The sequence below is a fragment of the Lagopus muta genome, chromosome 4 (assembly GCF_023343835.1).
Source record: "Lagopus muta isolate bLagMut1 chromosome 4, bLagMut1 primary, whole genome shotgun sequence".
NCBI classification, from domain to species: domain Eukaryota; kingdom Metazoa; phylum Chordata; class Aves; order Galliformes; family Phasianidae; genus Lagopus; species Lagopus muta.
The window spans coordinates 18,759,287-18,782,663 of NC_064436.1; the positions used below are offsets into that span (position 1 = coordinate 18,759,287).

The window sequence follows — 23,377 nt, forward strand, 5'->3', positions numbered from 1 at the left end:
ATACAGTTTTAGTGAATTTAAAGTAAATCCATAATTTCAATATAAATCAGTTGTTAACTAAGCTCAGTGCACACAGTTTATGCATGACTTAAAGTTCTAAGTCAAAGTGATACCAGCCATAGCTATGCCTAATCTTATCTATCATTGCAATAGTTTATTCACGAAAAAGCACGATAAGAGCAATTTTTCAAAATTACAGTCTTTACTGGAAAGTTTCCTCCTTGTAACGTTAGCTGCCACTGTAGGAAAGCTCTGACCTTTGCCAGAAAGCATTGAGCCTGCAGGTGAAGGTTGTGTCTAGAGTGTCATCATTTGACATATTCATCATTCTTTAACATCATTCTTCTCTTCCACCAACATGCTACTTAAAATACCACACACCAATAGGCAAAACAATTTTTTCAGTTCTAAACCTGTGCAAATAATCTTGTAGAGTAGAACTCTGGTCTTAAGGCAAATTTTTCTTCTAAGACAATCAAACGTCCTTACAAATTTAGATCCAAGTAACAATACTGGCTTCAGTTCATAGATTTGCCAGTTTAGAGTCAACAATAGCTTTTAGCTTCAGCCAAAAATAAAAGCAAAGTCTTTAAGAAGAAGAAACACTTCCTCCTCAGTTCCAATTAATGATTAAAAAAAAAAAAAAAAAAGATGGTATCAGGAAAACTACTCATGTGTAATTAACAGCTGCTTTGCACCCATCTCATATTCTCGTTTTTAAAAGAGAATTTACCTGACTAGACTTCAGGATCCACAGTCTTATGCAAATCAGCTCCCTCTCTATGAAGCATCAACTCCCCTGCAGCCTACTACATCTGCACACTTCCCTCAAACCAACTTTTTTTAGGCACTCTGAACGTTTACTTGTGTGTTCAACCTGTGCTGCTTAGGAATCTCACCCTAAATTGCAAAGAAAACAGAGCTGCATCAGCTTAAAGGAACACATTAGTCCTGTTGTTATCAGAGAAATACCTGTCAGAAACAATTCATCTTTTACAAGCTCTTTAGAGAAAACCAACAATTAAAAAAGGTCTACGAAATATAAATGCAGTCTATCTCTTACACCTGCTTACGTTTGCAGCTTTGTAGGATTCTAGAAAGCATGTCTCAAACAAAGTGAACGTAAAGAAAGCAGCTGAAGACACAGACTTGAAGCTGCCAGTGGTTGGCACCCTGCACACTGAGGAGCCAGGGAAGAGAATGATCACAGGCCATCCCTTTATTTGCACCAACCCTTCCATCAGTGGAGCACACAGATCTCAGTCTGAGCACAATCCACAAACCCACCTATTGTAAGTGTGTGGTTTTACCGATTTCTATTGCACAAGCATTCAATAGATTTGAGTGCACAAGGATAATAAAGCAAAAAAAAAAAAAAAGGGGTGGGGGACTGGGTGCGGATATTTGGTGCTAATTCACCACATGCAAATTCCAGCTGTTCTCTGTAGACCTACCACCAAGCATACAGTTCTTCCCAGAGCTCATGAGAAAGCCTCTTGCTGGTGAAAGTGGTTAATCCACAAGATTTTTGCTGCCAAAGCCAGGACTCTAAATGGGGGGTTTAGGTTACTAACGACAAAAATTTTGCATTCTTTCGCTAGCAAATACCGTAAGGGCTTGTGCATTTACAGAAAACCACCCCAGAAGTGGTTGTTGGCAGAAAAATGGGACCGGAATTAGCAGAAGCTGTTACCAGGCAGGGCAGAGATGCACCAAACAAAGCAGCAATGAACAACAGGCTCGGAAAAAATCCTATTATCTGGCAGCCCGAAGCAGCCAAAGTAAGCGACAAGTTCTTTAGTGCCTGCCAAGTAAAAACCTTGTGCTAAAATATCCTCCTGTGCCCTGGCCAAACTAAAGCAACTGACCCAAGGCTGGAAACCAAACCTGCTGCCATGCCCTATTTTGATGCCTCACACCACCACTCAGCAAAAGAAACTGCTCCTTTTTTTTTTAATTCTTAATTTTGGTGCTTTACATGCCTCCTACCCCAAAAGGAATAAAAAATAATAATAATAATAATAATCCAGCCTGCTCAACAGCTTCACAATGCTGGTCTCTGTGCAAAGAATGCACTGCTGTGAGTTATTTGCAATACACAGAAAAAAAAAAAATAGAAAAACTCTAAGGGAACAAAAAAAAAGTAAATTGAACAAGTGCAAAGCTGGTCTATGGGCATACAAACCTCAATCCAATTAATACAGTACCAGTAACAACACCAGACATCATCACATATTGTTCCATGATTACACATGTTTAAACTAAGACTGCATAGCACTGCGTTTATAAATTGAACAATATAACGGATAAGCCAACATTACATAAAGAACTTCAGTTTTATGGTGAAATTTGGTAAAAACGTCAGATTTTATTTATTTATTTATTTATTTTAACTAACATCTTTAAAACTCCCAGATTGCAGTTCTACATAACCCCTTGCTACTGGAACTCAGCAGAAGGCTAAATGCCACTTCCCTCTGGCTGTGATAGCAGGAAAAACTACTGAAGAGACATAACAGAAAACGTCTGGCTCAGGTGTGTTCAATTGCATCTGCTTTTGCCACTGTTAACAGCTCTTCCAAAAAGTACAGAGAAGGATGTGGGCAAACCCACATCTCTAAAATCAGTTGCTGCTGCCAAGCAGCTTTCTCTAGTTGGAGGAACGGCAAGTATGCATTAACTTTTAGCAATTACGTGCTGATTGCTTAATAAATATTGTTAGTATGAGCATTTACAATAACTATCAGCCATATAGCTACCCTAATGGACAGAGGTATGAAGGGCAATACACTGAGATGCAGGTAACACTCCCTATTTCATCGTGCCACACAGTACACAGAGAGAAAGGCAAAGACTTCACTAGAGAAAAGCAAGCATCTGGAGTTTAACATGAGCTCTCCAATCTCTTTGTGAGGAAATAATTATTGTTCAAATTAAAAAAAAGTCAAAAGTGCTTTCCCAAAACAACAGCAGAAACATCACGTACTTCCCCGTGGCTGATCATCTGCTCATTTATTCCAAGGAACAGCACAGTCCCACCATCTTCACACTACTGCGTGGCACACACTGAAATGACACTGCCCAGGGGGATTTCAGACCTCAACATTGCACCACAATTCCTAAGTAACACAACAGATCACGTGCTAATACCTACATCCTCTGGCACCTACGCTTCTGAGCACAGGAATGCATTACACTGAGTCAGCTTACACTTAACGCATTTGCAGGCTCTACTGACCAGAGACTGGCTCAGTTGGGAACACACAAGACCTTTTCTCAACAGGATTACTGTTTGGCCAGGCACACTTGAAACATCTGCTTCTGAAATCCTCTTCTCTTTCTAATTGCAAGTACAGCTTTAACCTGACAATCACCTCTCTGTACACTTGGCTTGATACAGAAAGATTTTGGCTGGTTCTTCTGCAGACTGATAAACACTTAGTAATTTTTATCTACAGAAAAGATAGACTGACAAACCTCAATGTTACAGAGGTACCTGAATGCATGAAAAGAGCATTAACCACAGAACAAACACTGGGAGAAGAAAAAATAACCGAAGAGGACATTAAGAAAACAAACAAACAACTCTGAATCTCAATTTTAAGCCACAACCATGTTTTGCAGATGCCACACTCATCCTCAGAGCACTGGGTTGGTAGCGCTGGATCTCTGGAAGATCTGAAGATGCACTGCTAGGTGCTGGAATTAACTTCAGTCTTGTCAATAGTCAGCCATTTATAGCAACTGGTTTTGGAAGAAAATTTGTATTGTCATTTCAAAACTAATGGGTTAGATGGTTTGGGGAAAAAAACCCAACTTGTCTTTAAGGAAAAGGATACCAGTTCATGTTGTTTCCTATAGCTGCTAAGTCAACACTTCTTCCTACTGCGTAAAATAAGACATAGGTTCACAAAACTCCCATCTGGACAGAGCTATGCTATTCATTTCAAGGCAGCTACTCATTTCAAGGGGATAAACTACATCAAGAGACAATTAACATATATCAAGTTCTTGGACAATGCTGTTTTCTCAACTAAATTTTCACCCAGCTGATGTTCCGCAAGTCTCCTCAGCAGGGGAAGGAAGAAGCAACATCTACTTTTTACTGTGACTCAAACAGTTAGAAGGCTTCCACGCACCTATTCCATACAGCAAATTGTTGTCCCTATTACCTAAGAAAATTAATCCCTTACAGCAATAAAAGGAGCTCAGTTTTTGCAAACACAGGCTCAGCTAAGAACTCAGGACTTCTGCACTCAGCAGACAGACATCTGTTGCTGCTGTTCCACATACAAGTACTACTGTGCCCAGTGCCTTTAATGAAGAGTGTTTCATTTGTTAGACCATAGCCAAATTCTAAACTACACTTCATTCTTCTTTGCATGAAACTTTACTGCTGTCTCTTGCGCTCCAAACTCTGCAAGTCCCTCATCCAGAACATTCTCCTCCATTCCAATGAGGATCCTGCTTTCAGTTCCCTCTGTAAAGTTTGCTGTACTCTTGTTTTCACCCCAGCCATGTCAGCAGTGAGGATGACCATAGATGGAGCACATTTGGCAGCTGACATGACCCAGATGCTGAATCTGGAGCTGTCTTCCCAGCTGCAGTAGCTGGGCTCATGTCCGACTCCTCGGCTGTTGATTGTCAAGCTGCTTCCAAGCTGTGCCAAGTGTACATCTCAAGGCTTTGACGGAAGTGGGGCAAATGCTCTGAATCTGTGAGGTCTGCTGACAAAAAATGGTAATAAAGACTAAAGGTTTTAAAAGCAGGCAATGTGGGAAACCAAATACCCTCACTTCCTTCTTTTCTTATTCCTCATTTTTTCCCACAATCTGATAAAAATTCATGAAGAGCTGAGTGTTGAGAGCAGGGCTAATACACCATGTGTTAGTGCAACATACCAACCAGGCAGGAAGTCCTGCCTTGACAGTCAACACTACGTGCAGTGGAAGGCAACTCACATACTTCTACACGGGCATAGCAAAGGCTAGGAAACATCATTCACAGAAAGAAACAGAGACAGTCAATTCCTTCATTTTGTTATCCACTCTTTAGACATCTTTAGACTGTTAGGAGTAGTTGTAATTCATCTACAAATCAGGAGTAACTATTTAATACCCTATTTCTGACAAATTCAACTGTACTTCATCAACTGAATCCAACAAGAGATTCCACGCCTCCTCACTGAGGAGCGAAACAAAAGGCTTACCTTGATTTCAATGTCCTCAGTCGTTCAATTATCGCTACATGTTCTGATCTAGATTTAAGGACAAGTATTTGAAGTCCTTCATCTCGTCTCTGCTCATCCTGGCACAGTATTCCACACAGAATAAACTATCCCCATCCAACAGTTAAGTACTTCCAAATAGCCTATCTGCTACAGAGAAAAAGAAGTTTCTTCTGAAATAGCAAGCCAAACTTACAAACACTTCTTGCAGACTTCTTGTGTTTTTACGTGCATATATACTTGACAGGTTTGTAAGCGTCAGAAAATCCCAACACAAATCATGAGTTCTGCTTTTAAACGCTGACACTGGGACCCTCCTGTGTATGTTGACAGCCTGCCAATGCAGGACTGTTTTAAACAATACGGCACTCGAAGAGGTGAATTTGTTCATTTAAACCTTCATGTTAGCATCACGATTAAGGAAAACTCTAATGAAGCAACTTGCTGCCTTTACACCACATTTACCAGAGTGAAAAGAGACTGCCACCCAGTGGACTACAACCAAGTACATCAACCACAGACCATGGCAATCAATACAGAATTGTTGAAAATTTTATTTTCAAGAAAGTGTTATTTTTTGAATTTTTCCCATTAACATATCGTCTTCAAATACATAAATTCACTTATCATTCTCTCCTGCACCTGAACAATCAACATCTGCATGAAGGCACTGTACATATAAAGCTTTTCAGAATTATGAGAAAAATAATCTACCAAATCAAGCTGTCAGCAGAGAGATAGTTATCTAGTGCAATCACTCCATTCAGAGGTGAGTTATGTTCTAAATGCACCTTTAGGAAGGTTTAAACAATTCACCTGTAGTATTGCAATGCTGAATAGCATACAGAGATAGTTTAACACCCCTCGAGGTTTAAGTTCATTTGTACTTGTAAAATCCTTCTCCAGTCTTCTTACCCAGCTTCTTTTCTCGTACCAGTTTATCCAGGAGTGGGCTGGGTAGAAAAAGAGGATTGTTGGGCTCTAGTGCATGCCATCCTAATGGGAGAAAAGAAGTGAATGAATGTGAAACATTCCTGTTCATATGCAAAAGTAATAGAATTCACCATCTCTTTAGAAAAGTGTTAAGAGGTTAGCAAACTGAAGGTTTGAAATTTACTCTAGATTCTCCAAGACCTTTCAATACAGCTTCATAAACCACGCTAGTTGCCATAGTTATGAGCAAAGCGAGCAATTAGTCATAGGAGTGATGTGCTCACAACACCTTATAATCTCACGATCTCCACAACTGTTGATTTTTAGTACCTCAAAAAACGTAAAGGAAAACTTCTAAAATAGAAAATAAAAGACTGAGTATAAGGAAATATTAACTTAAAAAAAAAAAAAATAGGCTGAAAGGAAATTCAAGTGAAAAAAATGTCCAAGATTCATTTCTATTTGTGAAAGACATGGTCAGTTGGGGTGAAATAACACTACTTGGCACTGCTTGCTAAAAGCAGAAGTGATTTCATTGACAACATTATTTTGAAAGCGACATTCTGCCTGGAGAATATTTACACCACTTGTTTGCTATTGCGCATACATTCTCCACTTACCAGCTGAAATGAAAGGGAGATGGTATAACCGTATATTTTCTGTGTTCCCTATTAACTGAGAACAACATCACGGCTGGCAGAAAAAGACTGAAGAGTTCAACTTCTGTTGCTCTCTGTGAGAACGTCTTACACTCCCACTACATGCTTCTCTTCCCACTGCCTATTTTTTAATTATATAAAGTTCCACTGACATTACTAATATTTTCCACAGGAACTTGATGCAGTCAGCAAAGCAAGCACTTGTTATATCCCCATCAGTAAGATAAGCATACAATACAAACGCTGCACTCATACAGCATTCTGAGCAGAATCCTCACTCCTTTCTCCTTAACAGTTAAGAGAACTGTGTCATAAGCATGCCGTTTCAGCTAGTTAGGAGTCAGATTTTCATTACAGCATTCATCTACAAGTTTTCTAAAAAGGGGAGAAAAAAAGAAAATAAGTATGCAGTACCATCTATAATGTATTTACTGGTATCCAAACCAACATAGTCCAGCAGTTCAAATGGACCCATGGGATAGCCAGCCCCAAGCTTCATAGCAACATCAATATCTTCCTTTGATGCATCTCCTAGAGAAAAGATTGACAGTTTGATGAACAGAGAAGATTCTGCATCTACTTGGCACCACTTATAAATAATTAACAAGGTGTTATTTCACACTGGTGCAGCTCTTCACTGAAATCTCTGCGCATTTCAGAACCACAAAAACTGGGGTCAGCATACACAGAAGTCCATGCTGGAGGATAAAGATGAATCTCTCACAAAAAAAAAACAAACCAAACCAAAACACCACCACAAAAATAACAACAACAACAACAAACCACCTACAGACCTGATATCGATTTTCTTATCTTTCCCTTGCATTTCAATATAGATTTTTGAAGTAGCCACAGCTGCTTTGCTCAACCTACCTGAAAGACTGGAGGAAGAATCAGCCATTATGAAGAATGAAAAGAGTTTTGTTTTGAGGCAACTCAGTGTTTCGACTTGACAATATCAGGAGCACTTTTTGGATCACATACAGGACAAGAGCTACCCTTACTGTACAACAGTCAGAAGGCAAGGTCTAATACAGGACATAGCCAGCTGCTCTGGACAGCAGCTCCTGCAGTCAGGGATATGGCCAAATAAGCCAATATGCACTACTTCATTTCACTGCAGTTCCCACTAGTCCAGACATCCATACCATCCTTTTGCCAAAAGTTAACAGCCTGGAGAAGAAAGTCCTTTATTTTTAAATGTATATGCCTCAACCCTTGCAGCTCTTACAACAGTGCATCTGTTTACACTTTAGTTAAAGCAGTTTTCTGTTGAGATGCCAGCCTGTGGCACCTGGAACTGCCACGGTGCAGGTGCAAATTACCATACACCACTCCTTTTATGGGAAGCAGTGATGGCCAGCAGACAGACTAGGCAGGGGGGAGTGGAGCAGCAGCAGCTGCACCATGTGTCTCAGCAGCTCTCAGCAGAGGATGGCCATCAGGTACTGAAGATGGCAGAGAGGAGTGACTTGAAGAGACTGCAGAGGTGTAAAAAAATTTTTCATTCCCAGGATTATAAAAAAAAAAATCTAAATGATCGGAAATTCATAACTTCTGCATCAATGCTGCTTTGCAATGGCCATAGATAATATTGACTTCATTCTTTTGCTGAGAATGTGTGTTTTATACTGTCACAAAAGCAGATTTCTACCACGTATTTTGATAAAGGCAGTGCACTTCTTTGCAGATCAAAAATCTCCTATAAAGGCAAAAGCTTCAGTAGTAGTCTTGTACAAAACAGTAATTGTCATGTATCTCATTTTACTCCTAAAAGATGACAACTCCTTTTTAATTTTAAAAATTTATTTTTGAGAAACTGGATAATTAGTCCCAATTTAAATGCACATAAGCACTCAATTCGTTTTAAGATGATGTACATGTACTTCTACCAACAGATTTACCCCACTTTGTCACCTGCCAGCCTACAGCTGCATTGCAATGCAATTAGAAACAGTAAGAAGCAAACAAGTGCTGCACTCCTGGTCCAGGCAGTCTGATGGTATATTGCAGATTTCCATAGACAATTGACTGCTTTTTTGGTTTGCTACTAACAAGTGGGCAATACAGACCATCATATGCTAGTATTTCAATACGCCCTCATTTAAATCACTGTTGATACACTAAAGGTGTTTCGCCTATGCAAAATTGTATTAAGTCTTTACCCACTTAACCCATGAAGATTCTGTGTAAGTAAAGACTTAAAGACTGACGAATGCCCTGGCATTTCAGGGCTTGGGGCTGCCAAGAAAGAGACCCAAATTTCTCACTATCATGGCTGATAATCTGGCCGAAGTGTCTACCCCACAAATTAATGCAAAGATGTGATAACAATTTAATCAGATCCAATAAAAAGCAAAAGCCAGAGAACAGCCATCAAATACTAATGAGATTTTTACACTGATGTTTTAGAAGTTAAAAAGAAAAACATAAATAAATGGACTTGAAGAAGTTTGCCAATATTATACTGTTGTACAAAATACAAACAGAATAAAGATGAAATCAAAATACTGCTTTGCCTGGGCAGAAAGCAGTCAATTTTAATATACAATTTCAGTGACTGTTTTCTTCTACGTTTAATTAAAAGTTCTACTGTCTCCTGAAATATATGTAACAATACATGTCTCTCAACAAAGGCACCTCTCTTACATGCATTAAGACACCCACACGCTGCTTAAAACTGTGACTTTTTCTAAAGGAATTATGTCCCCTTCCATTCATGTCTTCTCCTTTCAAGTCACTAAAATTTGCTCTTTTCTCTGTTTGAGACATAATTATCCATCTGTTGATGGATAAACGAGTAGTGTTGGCTTTTATTTTTTTCTGGAGATCAAGCCATTCCTTCTGTATGATATAAAACAGATTTTTAATATTTAAAGCATATTTGGTGGAATCCTGATAATGCAGTGCTTTCATCTATAAAAAGTGGTGTTTTCAAAAACAAAATGTTTCAAATGACATCATTAAGTAGCGTGCTGCTATGAGCAGAACACTTGAAATAAAAGCAATTAGACTCCAAAATTTTCTCTATCCACTCACATTATTGGCTTGTTTTCTTTGTTCCAAAACAATTGTCAATGCTTTGAAAATCTAGTGGTTCTTTAGGGATTTCTGATTACCTCCACCTACCCTCAGTTAATTAGCACCAAAGTGACCAACAATAACATAGAAAGTCCTAAAGAAGCTATGCTTAAAAAGGGACATAGAAGAGGAACAGGAGGATTTGCAGAGCAATGGTTAAGCCCACATCACTTGCATGACAGCACTATTATGTGATACTGAATATTATACTTCTTGTCCTACCTGAAAATCGGTGTTTTATTTCAAAAGCCAAATGAAAGGAACCTTTGGATGCCTTTCCTAAAGGTCCTCCCATCATGCAATTTTCAGGCATTTCCATAATGGTCTCTTGGGAATCCCATTCTCCTCTTAGGAGAGGTGGGCTTCTGATCAGCTGGCTCAGAAAATTTTTATAATAGTACAAAGATCATCTTTCCAAACCAGGAATGCTTCATACTAGCAAAAATTTCCCATATTGATAATAAGCAACTTCCAACTCCGTGCACTCTGGTATTTCAAATGCTAGATCAGATCTATTCAGATGCACAGATTGGTTCACTCTTGCTGTACCCTTTGCACTGCCAGTCCTTAAGGTGTGAAAGTTTGGAGGTAATCCAAACATTTTTCTGAATGGACACTTAGCAGCATCATACGTCAACATTCTCTGAAGTCAATAAACTCAAATAAAGAAGTACCTCTCTCAAAAAGTCGAACAGCTTCCATCATATATGGCACCAAGAGACGGTTTACAATAAAACCTGGAGTATCCTAAGAAAAGCAAAAAAAAAAAAGATTCTAAATAAAGATTCTTTACCACTATCTTCAAATAATACATGACAAGTAACAGTAAGAAAATACTTATTAAATCATCAACTTCTGGCATGCTCTAAATTGTATTGTTCATCTGATTTATCTGCGTGCTATTAAAACACAATGAGTTTCACAAACCAGGCATGGCATATAAACATTTTATCACGCTTGAGAACAATTAAGAGTCCAATTCATTACTCTTAATGTGGTTCAGCGGAAAATGCCTTTTCCTCAGTAAAATTCTGCTGATACAATTTCCTGGAAAGATAAAAGAAGTTCTTCCCTAGCAGTATTTTTATTTAATGCAAGCTTTGAACAAAATCAAAAATACAGAAAGAGCTTTTCAGAGTATTATTTCATATTTTCAACTGTTCCACATGCTCATTGATTCACTTTATTTTATCTCATTACTTAAGCCAGAGAACTCCACATCAATCACTTCAATTCCTTCAGCAAACAAGAACCAAAAAAAAAAATCCCAAGATGTTTTGTTTGTTTTTTGAGACTGATGTCATTTCTGCATTATTCTCTACTCAAGCTAGTTTATAAAAAAATATCTCATCATATATCACGCTACCTAATCACAGTGCACACTGGAAAACTGCAACTGAAACAGGAAAATGAACTTACTTAAGGCCACACAGCAACGTAGCAGTACAGACAAAAGCTGAGACCAACATTCATATACTGAATTACCAGTAACTATTAGATTTCAGGCACTTATTTTCACGACCAAATGCCTCCTGGGGGCTGTGAAACTCAAGGCAATAGCTTGCATGAAGCTTCCCCAACTACAGCTTAATGGATTTGGAAAAAGTGTGCTTAGGATGCGAGGCATTCCTCCAGAAAAAAAGCCAAATTACAAAGCAACCAAGATGAATATGGGTCTAGTTACTGCAGTCTTAAGAAAAACTTGTGATGAGCACAAAACCAGGGGGAATCCATCCAATTGCTTCACAGTACAAGTAGCAGCAGTCTTGCCTCTAACACAGACAAAGATGAGCTCCTGCTTAAGCATTCCAGCCCAGGCTTCCACAGGACTGGAAAAGAAAAATAAAACGTGTAAACTCTGATACTTGTGCTGCTACCTCTCTAATGTGAGGAATTTGAGATCAACATGGGAATTTCCTTTGTCACAATGTTTTTAACAGGGAAGAGAATCTGGACAAGCCTGGAAATCCTAACGTGCTCTTATGACCTACTCAAAACCACCCCTTAAAAGCAAGTTTTCAAGAACAAATCCTCTGAACTCTGTGGAATCCAAACTGTACTCACCTTACAACTGACAGGACTTTTTCCTACTGCTTTACTGAAATCCATAAGTGACTCGTAAGTCTTTTGGCTAGTCATTGGAGTCTTGATGACCTGGGCAGGAAAGGAGAGCATAAGCACATTTGTGAGCAATACAACGATTAAACTCAATTTCAGAACACTACTATAGAATTTAACACAAAAAAAAAGTATTAAAAAAAATAATAATCAGTGGATATATATGTGACAAACACAGAGATCTATTTTTAAGACAGATTCAGCATTTTACGTTTTCAAATTTTATACATCTATGTCATACTTTCCCACTCAGCCAGTATGAAAAATAAAAGGTACTATCCTTCAGGAATCCCATTTAGAGATCATAATATAATAGAACAAATTTAGAAGTCGCAATCTCTGCTACCTTGGGAAACACATTGGCACCACTCTAGAAAATCCTATTGGAGAGTTCTTGACAAAAAGGGTGTAATACCCATACTGCACCCTATGCAAACTACTCATCAAGTGGAGTGACATTAGGCTAGGGCATTCATAACTCAGATGAAAAAACACTACTAAGATTGATTGCAACAGTCATACAGAGATTGCTCTGTTTTGCTTTCAGAAATGTTGATAGATATCTTCAGTATTTTTCAAACTTCACAGAAGCTTAGCTTAGATTTCTAAAGACTACTCTATGTTTTAGACTTGAAACAAGGCACAGAACATTTCATCTCCACAAATAAATTACTGGTGACAAGTAGTTCTCAGCAGAGAAAACAGGAAGTCTACGTCAGCCTAAGGAATTATGCCTGGATTTCCATGATCTCTGACACCACTATAAAACAAGTACACGAAATTTTGCAGCAGACTGGCCAAAATGTAGAGTTAATTTTTACATAATTTCTTGTGAGCTCTAGCTGATCAAGACAGTCACACACTCTCCCAAAGATGCAAATTCCTTTGTGGTTATGCTCGTCTCCAGTTCTATTGCATAGACAAACTGTTGGGTGTTTTTTGTTTGTTTGTTTTGGTCTGGTTTTTGAGTGAGGAAAGGGAGATGAGAAATAAAAGCAGAGGAAGAAAGACCTGACAGTTTTACTGCAATGAGACCTTTACTTTTGAAGTTCAGACTCCTATACCCACTTATTTATTGTTCTGCTTTCATTTTAAGCATTATTACAAATTACAAGATATAGCCCAAGTTTGTACACTTTGGAAAACAAAGAGCTACCTAAAAGCAATTCTTCATGGTTCCGTGCAGGTTGTGAAACACTGTAATGTTAACTAGTTTAAATCTTTCCAGACAACTCATCTAGAACACTGAATAAACATGACTGACTTTGTTTCATAAGTCACAAGGCAGTGATGTTCATCTGCAGATCATTTTCTAATCAAGCCCACGCTGTTATAATCAATTGCTCTGTCAGTCAGTAGATGATTTTCTTTGAGCTGCCAATAGTTCTTATTAATCAGCCAGTCTGCATGACAGAAAGGGCATATCCGCTGGTAGTTCACTGATAACTGTGGAGCCTTGAGACAGGAGTTACCTCAGTTTGTTCAATTTGCTCCTTGACAGAGACTGCACCACCCTCTTATCACTAGAGGTAGCTCATTCCACATCAGAGGAGCTGCAAACTGAGATCTACCCTTTCATCTAACTCAATTCTCAGTCAAAACAAATGCTCACCACAGTGATTGTTGCTAGGTTGCTTTAAGACTCTTACCTCCACAAGCTTCATCATAGGCACAGGGTTGAAGAAATGGAGGCCACCGAATCGGTCCTGCCTGGTGGTTGAGTTAGCCAACTGCGTGATTTGTAAGGATGAAGTGTTGCTCGCAAATATTGTATGCCTGGAAACAACAAACAAATGGATTGTAAACATGACAGCTATCATTCTGACAGTAGGAGATTGGTGCCCTACACATTAGTAGACATCCACTGGCTAACCAACCATGGAGCTCTTAGAAATACCTCTGCAGATTATTGCTTTCCTTTTCTGCAGTATAAATTAAGCAATGATGAAATAACCACTAGATGAGCTGTGCGAGTTTCTGACTCCTGGGAGAGCGCGTTGAATACTGCATCAGGTCAAAGAAGGAAGATTCTCCAGGTAGATTTTCTCTTCCTTCAGAGCCTCAAATCTATCCCAGGTAATTCCTTTAGCAATCCTGGAAACCAAATCCAATTTTTTAATCATCTCAATGGATACCCGATCATTTGAGATGTCAAGCAAGCATTCTGGAGGTTTGAAAACACTTATAATTTTTTTAGGTTTTTTTGTTTGCTTAAATGAGCAGTGGCAGACACAGTGAGTAAACTTCCCACCATGAGGTAATAGGAAAAAAAAAAGGAAATTAAAAAAATACTACATATGGCACTTTAAAGGATACACAAAATCACATGAGTTTCAAGACAAAGATGAAACCCTTCACCCAGACTTAAACCACACTTATTATTCCAATTTATAATTTATTTTTTTTTTTTAGAAACACCTCAGAATCTCAACACCCTGATGTACACACATCACACAGAAAACTTACACATACGACTTTCTCCAAATCATGAGAATCAAAAGCTAAATTAGAAATGAAGCCCTACCTTCCATTCTGGACTGTATCCTATTTACCTTTCAAAAATTATTCTACTGGATTCATCAAATGTTAATCTAGACTGGCATTTTGTTTACATTTTTCTAAGACATAACTGAGCTTCACAACAGAGCCTTCCAAAAAGTTACATCTAAGCCACAGACCCATTTTTTATTATGTTTTCTCAGTTTTGAGGATTTGTTAAGGATAAGGGATTCTTGTGTATGCTCCTTACAAATATTATTTTTGTTATTTCTCCACCATAAAGCAGGTTTCACATTGTTCTTAGGCAAGCTAATAAAAGAGTATTTTACATTTCATAGTTTCAACCTTGAAAGGTCAACGCATCCCACTGACACTCACACTCACTGAAAATCTCCTGGATTCAAATACACTCATGAAAATCTAGTGAACCCATTTGTAAAACCAGCAACGATTACTCCTCACAAAATAATGGACTTAAAGCAAGAGATTTTACTTCAGCATCGCTTCTGCAGGTGAACACCATAACCTCATGTAACATAAAGCAGTGGGAAATAAAACATTACATTTAAGCTGTGTACAAGGGCATTTTATTTACACTGTTCTGCTCTGAACAACTAATTGATTTAAATGAAGTGTAAAACAGAATTTGCATGTCTCCATGACATAGATTACATTATTTAGGCTTCAGGATGACAGAAGAATCTGAAGGTTTACGGAAGCAGCAATACTAGCAAAGCTTTCTTGGTACTTTCTCAGCCATCAGCATGCTTTTGCTGAGTGCCATCTAGTGGGTCACAGAGAGAAAGCAAGAACAAAGTCAAACATCATTTCAGCAAAACTTGCTTTTAAAGTCCAGCTTATTCTGCAGTGAGAGCTGAAGAACACTTCTTCTATAACACTTTCATAACTCACTGATTCTGAATACAGTGAACTGTCCAAAACCACTGGCCTGTTCCCAGCTGCGTTTCCATGTTTAGAGATAAATCTTAGACCAAGAGATGCTGATGGGCATTTCCACCAGAGATTAACAGAAGGCAAAAGCTCTTGAGAAACCGAATATCTGAAAAGTCTTTTCATAAGCTTATTATTATCCTGCTTGAAAAGTGCTGCAGGGTTCCAATGTCCCCAAAATTATGAAAGATGCAGGGAGATTAAAATAACACCACAAAAACCCAGCCTCATCTTTTCAATGCAGAAATACGAGGACTAATTGAACACAAGAAAAGGAAAACAGAACCCAAAAGTTGGTGGCAACACTTAATCACCCATCCTGATGCTCATAACCACCACACAGCATTGTACCAGTTGGCAGATTACACAACATTTGGGGTACTTTTGAAAAAGCAAACACTTTTGCAAAGTTCTGCTGAGAGTACAGAGGATGCATTCAGGATGTGCTCACTGATGATCTGAGACCAAGAAAGGACACTCACAGCCTTATCTGGACAGTTATCCAGATGATGAATACCTTGAATTCTGGGCCTTCCTAACTCTCCTTGCTCATTGCATTTTCTCTGAAAACTTATTAGAAATTCACTCTGCACCCACATAATCACCAAATAAAACTCTCACAAAGGAATACCTTTTTCATTCCCCTCCATTTACAGATCCTCTTTCAGAAGAATTATAGAACTTTTCAAGAGAAAAAAAAGGAAGAGGAAATAAGCTTGTTTTGTTTTGTTTGTTTCTGATGCAATGCTTTAGTTTAGTAGTCATCCTTATTTGAGAGGCCATTGTAGCACAAATACAAGAGAGAAACATGTGGCACTGTAGCTGAGGACAAAAACGAAATCCAGGATAGAACACAAAAGAAGAAAGATGCAAAGCATCAGAAAGTTGATATTCCAAAGGCATGATCTTGTCTAATCAACTGTAACTCACAGTCCTTCACGTTTCAGTCAGTTACCTGTTAACCCTGTACTAAATGCAAATATTTGAGTTAAGCTAAGACCTAACTCTTCAGAAGCCTGGCCTTCCATAATTATAGTACACAGTTCAAAATGACATCATTGCCCAAAATCTCAGTTACAAAACTTCTCCCAAGACTCAAAGCTATCTTTAAGCAAATCTTACCTTCCTAATGGATCAGCCACAAGATCTCCACTAAGCTGATGCAACACTCAGCTCAAGTAGTAATTCCAGAAACTTCCAAGTGTCCGATGTAGCAAAGGCAGTACAGCACCTGTGCTAACAAGGAGAACTTACCCTCCCATCACAGTGCCACATGGGACAAGCAAAGTCCACTTCCTCATTCAAAACACAGAAAAACACTGACAAGACATTGCTACCCTTCCTCATACTATTCACACAATTTAGAACTTCCTATGCTATTCACAAAATGACATACTGCTGTTTGTTGTTTGTATCTAACAGCTACTATTTTAAACACTTGGAAACTAAGTTTCACAGCTCCAGTAGCTTGCTCTCTTTTCATCTAGACCACCTGCACTGCAGCTCATGTTCCTCACCATCTGCTTCCCTTTCTTTCAGCCTTTACACCATACATTTAACGCCATCCTGAGTTTTCCTTTTTTAAAAGATTTCCTGTCTAATGTCAGTGTCCCTTTTCCCAGCCTTGAAGAGTCATGCTTTCATAGTCCCCAGACTTTGTAATACTCTCTAAGGTAAAATTTGATGTTTCGAGACAGTAATGTTTATAAACCACTCAGTCTGAGTACAAATAGTTTAAGCTTTCCCAATATGCGTATTAATTAAATGAGGCACCAAATCCTTGTTCCTATTTCTGCATGCTATCAGGTTCAAGATAGTTTGCTATTTAACATACCTGAATTTGCTCATTAATTTTCTCTATTGAATACAGAGAAAAACCTCAAGCGACGGTCTGTTTTATAATACAGACAACCTAGTCATGACAAGGGATGGTGGTAATTGCCAAAGGCAGCTACTTTCTTTTCTTTGCTTGTCAGACTAAGGCCAAGAGCAAGTTAGCCTGTTGTCAGTGCAATGTTTTTCTTGTATATGTGATCATTCATTCTTTTCAGAAATGCCAGGTGATTTTGAAAACTATGTGACGCAGCCTGAAAACCTCCCTAGGCTGAAGTCAACTAACGATAACATCTTTGCTCTATCGACATTATATACAAGCTAAAACTAGTTTAGTCCTGTGGTTAGACAACCCAGAGTACCTTTTAGCCAACACTCCCAGCTTTAACAGTACTAGTTAGGACTCCAACCTGTGCTGTGATTCTGAGTCATCCATTACAAGGATCGAGCTCCTGAGACAGCATACTCAGCTTAAGAAGATTTTGGGTTTTGTACACAACTGAACAGTAACCCTCCAACAGTTATCAAGGAAAATTCTGAAGATTGTAAGTAATCCAGAGAGCACAAGAAATAATAACTGGCAATAGACTATTTCAAAACTCCTCCGATACAAAGTAAACTTGCATTGCTTAAGCTGACTGTGACTTACAGTTAAGAGGCTGAAACTTCTTAAAACTTGTTCGTGCCGGGCACACTAAAAATAAATATTACACTCCACTTCCCTATTTAAATATGGGAAGAAGTATACTGACCATAACTCATCTGTACCAGAAAAAGCTTATTCTACAGCTGTGCATCTCCACTTGGAAAAAGCAGGCCTGTTGAGTAGATAGACAGATCTTATGCCTAATCACACCATGAAGCACATCAGATAGGCAATGCAACAAGCAAATAAACCGATGAATACACCTGAAAGAGTTCGCAATGTATGAATTTGGCAGGACAAGCACCACGTGCAGTGTGACCAGTGCAGAGTTAAGAAAATTAATTCAGAAAATGCAGAATTAATGGTGCAACAAAACCAAAACACATTTAAAAAAAAAAAACAAAAAAAAACAAAGGGGCAGGTTCAAAATAAAACAGGAAAAAAATGTACATACTCTGGAGCAAACTTGTCCAGCCTCTTGAAGAGTTCATTTTTAATTTCCTGATTCTCCACAATGGCTTCAATCACCAGATCTGTGCTGTGAACCACTGCTACTGCATCTGTGCTTGTTGTGAGGTTCTTTAAAGTCTTCTCAATGAACTCAGCACCAGCCTGAAATATTCCAAGAATGTGCAATAATTATTTCATTTCTTTTTACATGAAAACCCCCATATGCGCTCTGAAGCCCTCAGAACTTTCAGCATGCTGCTGTATTTCCAAACCAATCAGAAAGTCCCAAACACGTAGAGTTACGCTTTCACTGACACAAATTTTTTTAAAATAAAGTCTACTTTGAAGCAAACAGGAGATCCTTGAAATTATTAACAACAGGAAGACTATTTGCTGCAGTCCAACCTTCAGCTTCAGAGTCTAAGTGAACAACTGACTGGTCCATCAGTACTTTCTGAGAAAACTGGACTTGCCCTTCACAGAGAGGAACTTCTATTTCAAACCTCTGTGTTGTTTCCATTCAGGAAAGTAACGTTTTGCTTTCACAATTCACTTCTATGATATGTGCTAGCTCATTCAAGTGAAATGGCCTGCACTCTGCTGTAGATTCCTACTGAGAATGAGGTGGGGCGGAGGGAGAGGATTTTATCTTCTATCAAAGGTGCCAATCACTGACAGCCGTTGTGAGGATGGAAATAAAAAAATTCCCAAGACTTTGAACGGGAAAGCAGAAATGTTATACAAGAGAAGTCGTACCTGTACACTAGAACATAATGTCATATATTTACCATACAAAGTTTTCTTCTGGATTGAAAGACTCCCCACAATTATGTATGATAAGATATATTGCTCTGGATATCCTGTAATTATTGTCATTTGCCTTCTGTATTCATGCAAACAAACTCTTTCTCATTTTCCTTGACTTACTGCACTACTCATGCCGTTAACTGTAAATACCAGTGTATAATTATGTATGTAAGTATATGTAAGCTAGTATATTAGTATGTTCTGTAATGCATAATAGAAACAACATCAGAACTTCCATACAGTAGTTTCATTCTTCTATGTTTTCCCAACAGTGGAAATAAAAAGATGTCAACCTCAGGCTTATCCGCAAACTTCTTCTTAGTCACTCTCTTCAAACTCTCTTCAATTCCCTTCGTAGATTTCTTAAGGATTTCATCTGACTGGTCTACTAACACCACAGTGTGACCACTTGCTGCTGCAACCTGAAAATTAAAAGAAGATTCAACATCAAGATCATAAACAACCATACTGACTTGTCTAGGGGCAGACAACTGACTAGAATTAAGCAAAAGACAACTACAACATATTGAATCAAGAATTACATGCTTGACTAGAGAACATAAAATCCTGCAAACATCTGGGGCAGAAGAGAAAGGAATAAAACAACTTTAGAGAAGAAGAAATCCATTTGTTTCCCCGAGCTGTCTGCAGATGTGCAACTGGAGACACACAAGACCCACTCCAACAAAGCTGACTGAAAGGAAAAAAAAATAAAAATCAATCTCTGGAAGAAAAGCATGCCCTATTCTCATCTGATATTCCTCACTACTCCAGCAAAACAAAAAAATGCCAGACAGAAGCACTACAACTCTAACAAGGCGTTAGTCCGCAGTTGGACATTTCCTTCATCCATCAATTTCTTCATGTTAATAATTTTTCATAGCAGTTATTTCATAAAATCCATTGCAACCTAAGAAATTTTTAAGCCAAGCCTGAACTTCCATTCCTAACACTTCTCCTGTTGATGATCATTTGCAATGGCAAAGCAAGATCACCCACTCTTCAGAAGGAAAGTCACTATCAAGCACACTTAAAGAAATGCTTTGGTGATTATCCATTTACAGTTACACGAGAACATAGCTGACCAGACAGCAAAGAATCACAGAAGAATGAAGATGACCCTTTTCCCAGTTCATTCTTGCCATGCGTGCATTTAGAGAAAAGAACAGCAAGCAGTCACACCAATTCAAACACACACGTACTCTCTTCTATCCAATGATCTTAACAGATACTACAGATGAAATGACACTGTAAGGGAGTCAATTAATGCTTTTCTCGCACTGAAGTGCTCTTCATATAGCAGAATAAAAAATTATGAACTCCTGGTTTCAGCCGTAACAGTTCAGTTTCTCCTGACAGGAGGAGAAAGACATGATTTAAATGTTCTAAGAAGAAAATCTTCATTAACAGGGCACAGAAGTGACCTCCCTCTGTCGTAATCGCACCTGTTTTGAGATAATTTTAGATTGATAAATCAGAGGCAGGTGGTCAACAAAACAGTCTTTAGCAGAAGACTGCAACTTCTGTTACTACCAAACACTGCAAGTTTCTCTTGATTCTCTAAAATGCAATCTAACAGTATATGCAGTCTCTTTCCCTACACAATTACAACCCTTACATGCCACATGGTCCTCAAACAAGAGAACAATTTTCTTCAAAGGTGTTCTGTCATGGTTTTATGATTTTTGGTTATCAGTATTCCACACCATAACATCACGCAATGCACTGGGGTTTGACTGTTGATGCTCAAGTTCCACGTGCCTGTCCGGAGAAGAAGAACTGCATTTCCCCAGGAGGCTTTGTGGTCAGCAAGGAGATATAACTCCTGGCAAGGTCACCTGCGCTTCTTCGCCTGCGCTTTAGGAAATTAGTTTCTTTCACCTCAGATTGTTGCCACTGTTTTCAATTATTTTGGGGTCCCCTGCTTCCCTTTTCCAGAGGCGTGGATCAGCAGATCCCTCCACCCTGCTGGTCACGGAACCAGGCCAAACCAGCCCATAAACCGTTGAAATGTTCTTTGAAGGTTCCTTCAGTGGAAGCCTCAGGTTCTAGTATCAAGGTACAGAATCGTAGAGTCATTTGATTAAGAGCCATCTGGTCCAACCCCACTGCATTGAACAGGGACAATAACAGCTCCATCGTGTGCACAGAAACCCTCCAGCTTGACCTTGGCTATTTCCAGGGATGGGGCACCCAGCTCTTCTTTGCGCAACCTGTGCCAGCATCTCACCGCTTCTTCCTTACACCCACTCTAAATCTCTTCTCTTTTAGCATGAAACCATTTCCCCTTGTCCTGTCACAGCAGATCCTGCTAAAGAGTCTGCCCCTTCGTTCTTACAGTCTCCCTTTGGACACTGAAACACCGCTCTCAGGTCTCCCCAGAGCCTTCTCCAGGCTGCACAGCCCAGGTCTCTCAGCCTGTCCTCATAGGGAGGTGTTCCATCCCTTGGGTCATTTTTATGACCTTCTTCTGGATGTACTCTAAGAGGTACTCCTTAGAGTCTTCTCCTGTACTGAAGACTCCCCACTCCATCTGGATGCATTACTCCAGATGAGGTCTCACAATGCAGAGCAAAGGGCAGGATCACCTCCCTGACCTACTGGCCGCACTTCTGTTGATGCAGCCCAGGGTATGGTTGGCTTTCTGTGAGGACACATCACTGGTCATGTCCAGCTGTCATCCACCAGTGCCCCCACAGGTCCTTTTCAGCAGTGTTGTGCTCTATCCTTACACCTCCCAGCTTGTACTGATAGATTCTATGATTATATGACTCCAAGTCATTCTTTAAAGGTTCCTTCAGTGGAAGCTTCAACTTCTAATATCAAAGTACAGAAAGGTGGTCACACACAAGAAGTTAATAAGCAACTCACTGATTTCTATAGATTTGCCACAAAAATAATTCAATGCTTCTGAGAAGGAAATCCTCTAAGCCAATGAAAAGAAAAGAAAAACTGCAGTTTTCAAACTCACACCTCCTTGCTGGGTTCCACCTAGAGAAAGGGGCAGACATGCAGGCTGCCAGACACTCGAGGTGCTGCTGGGGAGCTCCCTGGCAGCTTGGACACGGGGATCCTTCTGTGCATGAGGGAACGCCCGGGGCTCCCATCACTAGCAACACTGCTCGGTCATGCAGCTCTCAGGTTAAAGATGAACTTGAGAGCCAAAGGCCAGTGATTAAAGACTGGGAAAGTAAGTCCTCCGTAAATATTAACTACTTGATAGTGCTGCACATGACAGAGGGCCTGATGTTCATCTTAGGCACTGCATGCTATTTAAAGAACCAATAATAGCGTCACTGGCAAGACAGAAGTTTCTTTCTCAGCTCTGAGTTTTCCAAATGTTATTACATACTTTCTGGCTTGTAAACAGCCCGTGCTTTGTCCTAAAAGCCATCTCAACAACGTAAAACACCAAATTCCGTTCTTCCTGCCTCTCTGGAAGCCGAGCGACGGCAGCAACGGCCGCCGCCCCTCTGACCTCGCACAGCCGAAGGCCGAGGAGGCCGCTCCGGCTCCGGGAGAAGCTCCGGGGCCACCAGCAGTAGCACAACACGAACGCGGACGCGGCGCGGCACCCAGAGGGCGGCAGGAGGCCCTGGGACCCGCCGCTGCCAGGCTCGAACCGGCGGCGCCCGCTCCGCAGCGCGGCGCTCGCTCCGAGGGACAGCCGCCCCACGGCCGCCATGGCGGCGCCGCCCCGCCGCGCTCACCTGGGCGATGCCGGCGCCCATGAGGCCGCCGCCGATGACCGTCACGTGCTTGACGATCAGCTTCTTGGCGGCCGCCGTGACGGCGGTGGCGGAGGAGGAGGCCGCACGCACGAAGGGGCGGATGGCGAAGGCCATAGCAATGGCGAAGGCGCGCAGCGCGGAGCCAGGGGCCCTTCGGCTGCGGGCCGGGCGGGGCGAAGGCCGCGCTCCGCCCCGGGGGGCGGCTGTTCGGGCTTTGAGCGCTCTGCGCCGGGACGCACGTGTGTAGGTGTGCTAAGCGGCGCCCGGGAGCAGAAAGAACGCTGGGGTTAGCGCAGGGAGCGTGCTGCCGTGCGCTGTTACTGCTCCTCGCTATCGAGGGGCGGGCAGCCGGCCCGTGGCAGCCGCTCCTCTCTCCGTCCTTTAGCAGCGTCCTTCCTTCAAGCTGTGCCCGCTGACCCAGCGTCTCCAAGGCAGGGCACAG

General features: G+C 40.3%; 1 protein-coding gene across 1 annotated transcript; it reads right to left on the reverse strand.

Moving 5' to 3' along the window:
* Positions 1–5,761: 5,761 nt before the first annotated feature.
* HADH (hydroxyacyl-CoA dehydrogenase) lies at positions 5,762–23,126 on the reverse strand. Its single transcript, XM_048942498.1, has 8 exons — positions 22,915–23,126; positions 19,498–19,626; positions 18,402–18,559; positions 13,668–13,794; positions 11,965–12,054; positions 10,575–10,647; positions 7,234–7,350; positions 5,762–6,223 (listed from the first exon to the last, which is right to left on the reverse strand). The coding sequence occupies exons 1-8, from the start codon at positions 23,047–23,049 to the stop codon at positions 6,105–6,107; spliced, it is 948 nt and encodes a 315-aa protein (XP_048798455.1). The 5' UTR covers positions 23,050–23,126; the 3' UTR covers positions 5,762–6,104.
* Positions 23,127–23,377: the final 251 nt, after the last annotated feature.